The sequence below is a fragment of the Natator depressus genome, chromosome 10 (assembly GCF_965152275.1).
Source record: "Natator depressus isolate rNatDep1 chromosome 10, rNatDep2.hap1, whole genome shotgun sequence".
NCBI lineage: Eukaryota > Metazoa > Chordata > Testudines > Cheloniidae > Natator > Natator depressus.
The window spans coordinates 43,930,734-43,939,735 of record NC_134243.1 but is presented as its reverse complement, the minus strand read 5'-3'; the positions used below and the strand labels follow the sequence as shown (position 1 = coordinate 43,939,735).

Sequence of the window (9,002 nt, the reverse complement as noted above, 5' to 3'; positions counted from 1 at the left end):
TTTCCCCACAACACAGCTCACAAGCAAGAGGCACAGCAGTCTCAGCCTGGGGTTTTGTCAAGTGTCCTGTGATATTTGGTATTTTACAGTGTCAGCTTCTGGAGTCACACAACCAGCCAAGTTCCACATTTAAGTGAGAGCAGAGACTCCTGGGGTCAGGCTTTGGTTCTGTACTTGGGAGCTGTACAGGCTCCAGCAAGAAAGCAAGTTGAAACATGTTTGGTTTTTAGTCCTGGGGTCCAATTCAGTTTTGAATGCTCAGGGCTGGCAAGACAGAAGGATAATAGGCTCTACAGGTGCAAGATACAGAACAAAGGCCCATTGCACAATGGAGGGCATAGTGCACACTAAACTTGGGTGGGGTGGAGAAAGCTGGTGATTAAGGGTTTCCTCTAGGAGTCCTGTCTCACAGACCACTCTCTCTCCCCCTCCCCCACACGAGTCTGGAGGGTTAGAAAATGGGGTTACTGCCTGGCAGAGACAGAAGGTCCATTACCCCACTGAGCAGTTAAGTCTAACACCTGTTGCTAGCCCAGGGAGGGTTTGAAGTGATATTCGAACCAAATTTCCACTCCAGAACTTCCAGTGTTTGTTTTAATTGAGAACCTGGTTTCCAGCTTCCCACAATATACTTAAAATAAAAGCCATCCTGTGATAAACTTTAGCTTAGTTTGACAAGACGCTCCACCTCCAGCCATATGGCACCTATGCTGAAGAGACAAGAATTAGCTGGTTTGCCCTGATTTTTAAATATTTTATTACATAATCTTCATGGCACTGCAGGAGTAACAGAAAGCCATTATTCCCAGGTCCTAGAGCCCAGCCTGAAAAATATACATTGTTTATATACACACACACACAACATATCATTAACCCCCTCCCCACACGCACCACGTACTGTAGGTCTTGGCTGAAAGCAGGAAATTAGTCTCTCCATTAAGAAAATATATATATATATATATGAAGCTAAATCAAAAATACAGTTAGAAGAGTTATTGTCTGGGCTGCTGCTCATTTGGGGGTTAAATCTCTAACAGCTCTGCAGGATGCATTCAGTTAGGGTCTGTCCGTAAAAGGCAAAGAGGTACAGTGTATAAAAAGGCAAAGTTCAGGTGTGTTCTGGTTTGCTTGGTCTGGTTATGAGATGGCCTTCGCTTCAGGTAGGAATGCCTCCCAGTACTTCACCAGCTGCAGAGACCACAAGGAGACAAAAAGACAAACAGTCAGCAAGCAAGCTGCCAGTCATCTGCCAAGACAAGTTCCCAGTTGTAGTCTAGTGCTTTAAGGAAAAGGCCTGTTCCTTCTACAACATGGGAACAACTATACTGTCTATAGAAGAATTTGCAGATAGTGGTGTAATGGAAGTACACTGACCCTTGCTCATTTTGACTGATCGAGGCAGACCTCCGGCTATATTGATGGCCTGGCTTGTTATTAAGTAGCCATGCTTAACTTCTCTATTTCCTGCCGCTTGTACCATCACTATGATACAAGTTTCCAGGTTTAGCTTAGCCTCTGATGGGACATGGTTATCCAAAACAGACACCACTCATCTCTGCTCAGGAGCATCACCACTTCTCCATACACTCTGGGGCTGGGTAAGTCTCTGGATTGCCAGGGTAGCCAACACTGCATTGTGCATGCACTATATAGGAGTCTTTAGTGGATGTTTTCAGAGCTAGGCTTCACTTTGCCAGGTGTAACCCAATTCACATCCTCCTACATTTGACTGGACTTGTTGCTGAAGTCAGGAACAAACCAGCTGAGGGATTTTGAGCTGCTGGTCAGGGATTCTCACCTGCTGCTGTGAGTTTAAGAGTGTCTCAAGGTATTTAGTCACATGATTTCTGAAGTCCTTTGATTTCTCTCTCTGCAAGAGAGAGGACATTAATTAATTAATTCAGCCTTTCATATCTGCAGTGTGGTTCATCTCCAGCTGGAACAGGCAAGACTCAGGAAGAGCTGCAAAGAGGATTTTGCTTCAAGTTTTCATTTAGGATTCTTAATTTGAGCACCTAGTGGTTATATCAGGCACATTCAATACAACAGATAATAAAGCTGCCATAGGACCAAAATGCAGCTTAAGAGCTTGGTACAGATTAATCTGATTAGAAGCAGCTGGGAAGAGGATAGCACTCCTGTCAGTGGCCTGAAGGGGCTACCTGAAGTTGCCAGCAATAAGCTGCTGGGATACTTGCTACCCACTGGAGGGGCCGGGTGAGGGACGGAGAGAGGAGTGAAACAGAAGTTGATTTTTGCCCAATCAGGCTGGATTGTCCAGTTTTATAGTCCTCACTGAATCCAGAGGACACTATCTGGGAGGAGCACGGAAGGGCTTGGGAGAACTCCCTTCTACCCACCCCACCATTAGACATCTCAGTAGCAGTGGCTAGGGAAGACTAATGCCCCTCTGAAGGCAGAAGGGAATGCAAGATGGGAGCGAGTTGCCAGGTTTGGTTATGTGCATGCTGCAGGAAGGACTGGGATCCACTGTACCTCAAACCGTATCACTTCCTTGCGGACCACAGCAGAAATCCGCTCGAAATCCCTTTCATACTGCGTCACACGAGACTCCCACTGCAAAGAGTTGACAGATCATGTTATTTCCTTCAACTCGCAGGGCAGGGCAGATCCCATCTGGATTACAGTCACTTCCTCTTCCAATACATCCACTGCTGAGCTGCTTAGTGCCACCTACAACTCCCAGCAGATAACCTCAAGGGAGATTCCCTGCCGACTTAAACGTCTCCCCTCAGTGGGGAACAATCTGGCTCTTGGGCTATTACAGCAGAGCTCCCCAGGATGCACAGCCCCTTTGTCCATCAGGTCCTCTCATTACGACTATACAGCCAGCTGCAGCCCCTTCCCCATGTCCCTCAACTCTTGTTGGATACTGCCATGCCATCAAGCTGGAGGAAGACAGAGCTAGGTCGCTTGCTCTGCATCGGACATGGTCCCTCTGTGGGCGGAAAGAAGATCTTCCCCTACAGAGCCTTGCACTGACAGGCCTCTGTTTAAACCAGGCTTGGGTCTTACACAAAGAGGGGCAAAATTCTTGTCACTAGCCAGAAACCCATCCCTTCCACTGATGGGATGTCCTATCTCCTAGGCCAGGGGTGACCAAAAATGTCCTGACCCTCTGAGCCGTATATGACAAATCTTCAGAAGTTCGAGAGCTGGGGTGCACCCTGAGACACCACCCCCGCCACCCCGCTGGGCAGAAGCCACTATTCCACTGCAAGGCAGAGGTCCCAAGCTCCCACTCCTCGTAGGTGGAAAACGGGGAAGGGGGCTCCACAAGCCACACGTTAACAGTAAAAGCCACGTGTTGCTTGGTCACCCCTGTCCTAGGCTCAGGACATGCTGGGGTGGAAGCAGAGCCAGTGTCTGGTCTAGAGAAGTGGCCTGGACTTTTTATTTATAGTTCCTGTGCAGTGCTACTTGGTAACTGGGCTTGTTGGGATGGTGTGCAGAAGGGAAGGGTCATTGCACTGGTTTGGCAGCCAAACCAAGGCAATTGCAGAGCACAATGAGACATTAAACCAAGGCCTGCTTGGCCGGTGCCCTGGTTTGAGGCAGCTTGCCTCCCACCCCCCCCAAAGTTCCTCACCTCAGAGATCTCCTCTTTGGCCTGCTGTAGCTTGTCAGGTTTGTTGGCCCACAGCAGCCTGGCCTCAGTCTCCCGCTTCTTCTGCAACATGGTCTGCGCATCCTGCCAACGCTGCCAGGTCTTCATGCGCTGGTCAAAGGCACCCTGCCAGTGCCGGAGCAGACAAAACATTAGACCAGCAATTTGCCCTCACAGCTGCATTCAGTGCATCTGTGTAAGGGGATGGTCACAACATTACAAGAGGTTTGTTATGCAGTCAAGGGGGGGGCTGTATTAGGCAGTGAAACTAAGCTATTGTGCCAGTCCCCTCCACTGGCATGCTCCAGCCTCTGCTAGGAGAGCTTCATTGCTCTGCATCTGATAGGACACTGCCCCCTGGCTCTGGGATGGGCCAGTGCACAGTTTACATTACCTGTAACTGACTGACTTCCAGGAGTCTCATAACAACCTTCCTTCCTGCTCCAGTGACGGTCACCCACCAAGCTACTTTTGAGCTAGTAATCCCAAGAGGATAGTTTGATCTGGGTAATTTACTGTCTCCGCTCTGGAGCTCTCAGGGTGTGTTTCAAGGCAGTAGAGCACCTTTGTCTCTTGACAAGATCTGGAAGACCTTCCCTCTGGAGAGAGGGACTCTGAATTGAAGACTCTGGCTACATGTTGCAGAATTTCAACAGGTGCAACCTGCTCCTTCAGAGCTCTGGAACTGGAGTTTCAGACTGGAGGAGCCAGCATACTGCATGGTAAGGCCAGAGACTTTGTGCTTCAGGAAACCCAAATCTTGCCCCCTTTGGGATTGGAAAATCCAAAGGCCACATCAACTGGTCTGTTAAGGTAGGGAGAGACCAGTGCACATGAATGGCCCAGGACAGGTCATGGATCTGCAGGATGATGCTGCAATGAAGAAAGCTTTTCAGAGTCCCCGTTTCTCCCCTATATCCCCCGTTAGGAAGTTAGAATCACTTTACAAACTGAGCAAGGCAATTGAGCAGGCCTGAGTCTGCTGCATAGCACAAGTCTCGTATATAGTGGGAGAAGAAGGTCACTAGATGCTACCTGTTCAACAGATGTCCCCTGTGCTGTTATGAATGCTACCCAGAGAAAGTGAAGTGCTCAAAAGTAGAGATTTGCTCAGATCTGGTAGTGGCCCTTGCTCCCAGAATGCTTAGCACAGCTCCAGAGACTAGGGGTACATGCTCCTTCCAGAATGTGGCTCTTCCATTAGATGTCACAAGTGACATTTCCAATCATGAGGCAGATGCTAATCCCATGCAGCAAGGGCACATGTAAGTGACTGGGACAGGCTATTCCTCCCTGCAGGCCCCTTGCCCCAGTATCTTTAAGGCTTCACAGATAAGCTGTCCCAGGACTCAGCCAGCACTTTCAAACCCAAGTGCTTGGAGTTAAATGCTTAATTTTCAAAGGTGCCAAGTACCTGCAGCTCATATTGTTTCCAGTAGGATTTATGGAAATCAGCATTTCAAACTCTGGCCATTCAGGTACTGATCTGTAACCTGGGTGTTGACCATATGCTTTAGTGGTATGTTTGGTATCAGGTGATCTGCAAGAGCTGCCTGTGAACAGATAACCCTCACCAACGTTGGTCAGGAGTGGGGGGTTAGCACCCATTTCAGAACACAGGAGACAAACTACTTGGGCTTTGGTAAAAGCCCAAGAGCATTTCAGACACTGAAGGATAAAGACAACTTAGGGGGGAAACAAAGGTGTAGAAATCCTGACCTTCCTGCTGGAGATTTCCCCCAGCAAAAAGTCAATACATCTTCCCTACAACACAGTTAGAACCCAGACAACATCTTAAACTTATACAGGAAGTGTCTGAATTCTCAGCTCAGTTTGTGTGTATTTATCCCCCACAATTCCCTCCTAAGTATGCACTATTGCCCCATTTGACAGATAGAACTGCGGCCCAGACACATTAAGTGTCTTGCGTAAGGTGTCACAGTATGAGACAGAGCCCAGATTAGGACCCAGGTCTTCCAAGCTCCGGGCGAACACCCTAACCACCAAGCCAGCCTTCCTCTCTGGACTCCCAACGCAGTGTACGGCACTGTCAAGGAGAGAGACGGGAAGGAGCAATTTATAACAGTTTGCAAAGATTGGACAAAATGGCATAAGTGGAAGTGAGAAATCTAGAACAGCAGCAAGAAAAGGAAATCTTTAAAATGAGCTGAGCCCCAGATACCACCTGGGCTCCACGTTCTGTGCCAATGGCTAATGAAGCCAATCCCTTTCCTGGGCTCCCAGCTACTCTAGGACTTTGTTCTTTGTACCAGTTTGTAATGCATCCTGAGGCTGACTGCATGGGTCAGAGGGGAGAATTCTAGAAGAGCTAAGCTTGGCCCATGAAGAACATTTACCAGGTCAGTGCATTGGGCTCTTGCAGCACAAGCTTTACAGCAGGCCTGTCCCACCTTGCCCAGCCAAGGGCCATAGTGAATTTTATGGGAGCTACACATGGTTTATATTAACTCAGGTAGAACAGTTTCCTCAGCTGTACTACAAAGCAACAGCACAGACTCTAGGTCCCTGTATGAAATGCAGCCAGACCAAGGCTCAGATAGTGATCTACAGGGCCCAGCATGTAGTGTTGCATCTTGATCCTACATGCTGTTGGCACATAGTTCTGGAACCTGTAGTCTGGGCCTGCACTCCACATTAAGAATGAAGGTGGCCACTTCCTGGCTTGTCCCAACTCCAAGGGCCATGTTCTGGCCAGCCCTGCTCTACTCCTGTGGCAAGATGCCAAAGGTTTGCCTGCAATGGACAGGATGTGAGGATTGCTTACCCTTACAACTGAGAGAAGGCGAACGTAGTCACTCAGGAGCTCAGCCAGGAGGAAGAAGTCATTGCTGGCCTGTTCCTGGTGCAGCTGTTCTATCTTCTCTTCCACCTCAGCCAGTTGGGAGAGTGCCCGAGACAGGGCTGTGTTGTCTTCTGAACTCCCTAGCATGGCCAAACTCTTTGCAAACTGTGCTGTGTTCAGTACTAACTCTAGTGGATGGAATGAGAGGAGTGTAAATACAGCTGACTGCAGAGCACTCAAAGTGAAGCAGTGGCCAATAAAGTGACAACCCAACTAGAAAGATTAGCCCAGAGTAGGGGGAGAGAAGGCTAAAGGTTGCTTATCTCTGATTTAGTTACCAACACAACTGCCTTCTGACCACCCATGTGGTCAACTGAAAAGAGCCAGTGATCCCACAGCAGGAATCAACTGCCTCTTGGGGCTTTGACGGGGAAGGGCTAGGTGCCTGTAGCTAGTAGCAAGAGTGGAAAAGTTGGCAGAGAAATAAAGTAGGAGGCCAGACACACTAGAGATGCAGATCCCAGGCAGCCACTATGTGTTTTTGTATATTTCTATGTGAAGAAAGAGTGAAATTGCTGCTCCGCACTGCATATAGTTGCCCTTCAGAGAGCTCACAATGAAAAGCAGCAGAATGAACAGCTTCTTAGGAGTCAGGAGAAGCTGGAATTGGAATTTATTCAATTACAGCAGCAGCCTCTGAATCCAGATCAGGACATTATTTAACCTTACTGATTCTGCCCCTTCTCTGCTGCACATCATGCCTCCTGACCAGGAGATTTTACAGGCCAGATGTATTCTCCCACCCCTTCCAGCTCTGTTTTCCTACCCACTGCAGACATGGTATTAGCAAAGGTAACTCTAGGAGGGAAGCACCATAATGCAGAGCAGGTGCTAGTGATGAGCAGATCTCAACCCCCACACAAAGTCAAAGCTCAGCAGTGTCTATAGTTCAAGCTGCGAGTTCTGAGACAGAGACCCCATTACCTTTCCTGTGGTTGACTAGCGTTTCTACTGCAGCATGTAGCTTCCGTAGGCGCTGCTCCTCACACTCCACCTCCTGAAGTTTCTCCTCAAACCACTGAAATGGACAAATCCACAACTGAGGCGAGTTCACACATTCTCATGGCATGAACGAGGACTGAACGAACGGTTGCAAGGTTATATTTGGGTCTTAGCCAACCCGTTTTCCCTCTTTGAGGCTGCCCACGGAGAAATGCCACTGACTACTTACGATGTCTGATTCATTCATCTTGATGGTCATTTTGCTGACAGCATCAGTGGCTTTGTTGAACATCTTTAGTATACCTGCTCCACTCAGTGTCTGGGTGCCTACTGCTCGGGGCAGCTGTAGAGAGATCAAAAAGCCTTTGGTTGTTTGCTATAGTGACTGAATTCCTGGTTATGTTGATCATAGTACCACATGGACACTAGATTGACTGGCTCCATGATAATCATTGCAATGACTGATTGGGAACTGAGTCAGTGCACTTCAGGAGACTAGTTCTGGATAAGGCTAGTTAAATGACACATTGCCTGTAATTTAGAGGTACGAATTTGCATTTGCTAGTATGTTTTCTGGTTATATAGCTTTCTGTAGTTCAAGTCACTCAGAATTTAAACGCTCTGGAGTGGATCTCCAAGAATCAGGAGGCATACATGGGGCCTCAGGGCAATGTTTGAAGATTTACTGTCTGCACAGTGCCAGAAGCAAGAGCTTTGCTATCTTAGAACAGTCTAAATCCCCTGGCATGTTGCAGAGTGTCATTAGGAAACCCTGCTATGACTGGCATGCTCATTTGAAACTCAGACTTTTAGTATTTTAATGGAGATTAAATTTCAGTTAACTGCTTGCTGATTGACCAGGTTACCTCTGTCAATCCCACCCTCAGAAGCGAGCTCATGACTCAGTCATCAGAGTCTGGCATATGTTGTATGCAGTATTGGTCGCAGGATATTTGAGACACAAGGTGGATGAGGGAATCTCTTTTACTGGACCAACTTCTGTTGGCAAGAGAGCAGCTTTTCAGCTACACAGAGCTCTCCTTCAGGTCTGGAAAACCAGCTCAAAGTCTAGCATAGATCGTCTTACCAAGGGGACTATACATGCAGTCGTGTACAGCTGAGAAGGTGGTTCTACAATGAATAATTCTACTTCCATGAGTGGAATCATTGTTTAATTTTAAAAAGTTTATTCCCATTGGCCCTACAGCACCAAAACGGCTAATATGGAGCCAGATTTTATTGCTCATGCATCATTTACTATATCAGTTGGTTGCACTTGTGCACCCTCCTTTATAAAGTGTGAGTGTCAATCATTTGATCTGACAAGAAGAGAACACAGCTTGAATCAAATACCAGGGCAAGTTTGCTGGGATGGCACAGAGGTTTAGCTGTGAATTGAGCACATGATACAGGAATAAGTGCGGAGCCCCAGAGTAACACTGAGTCACTTTAGCTAGAAAAGAACTTTTAAGACTTATGATCCAAGAGACAGTGCAGTAAAGCAGAGTGAGTCACAGTCCCCCATCCACCCGATTTCTTTTGAGCATTTCATAGTTTGAGACTAGCGAG

The 9,002-nt window shown here is 47.7% G+C and overlaps 1 protein-coding gene across 1 annotated transcript in view; it reads right to left on the bottom strand.

Annotated features, from left to right (window-relative positions):
• Positions 1-779: 779 nt before the first annotated feature.
• SNX1 (sorting nexin 1) overlaps positions 780-9,002 on the bottom strand; it is a 40,306-nt gene continuing 32,083 nt past the window's right edge. Inside the window, exons 9-15 of the mRNA XM_074965933.1 lie at positions 7,663-7,776; positions 7,416-7,509; positions 6,414-6,619; positions 3,611-3,754; positions 2,497-2,577; positions 1,799-1,870; positions 780-1,188 (exon numbers count right to left, since the gene is read on the bottom strand). Of these exons, the coding sequence (XP_074822034.1) occupies positions 1,138-1,188; positions 1,799-1,870; positions 2,497-2,577; positions 3,611-3,754; positions 6,414-6,619; positions 7,416-7,509; positions 7,663-7,776 (762 nt within the window). The 3' untranslated portion in view covers positions 780-1,137. The remainder of the gene's footprint in view (positions 1,189-1,798; positions 1,871-2,496; positions 2,578-3,610; positions 3,755-6,413; positions 6,620-7,415; positions 7,510-7,662; positions 7,777-9,002) is intronic.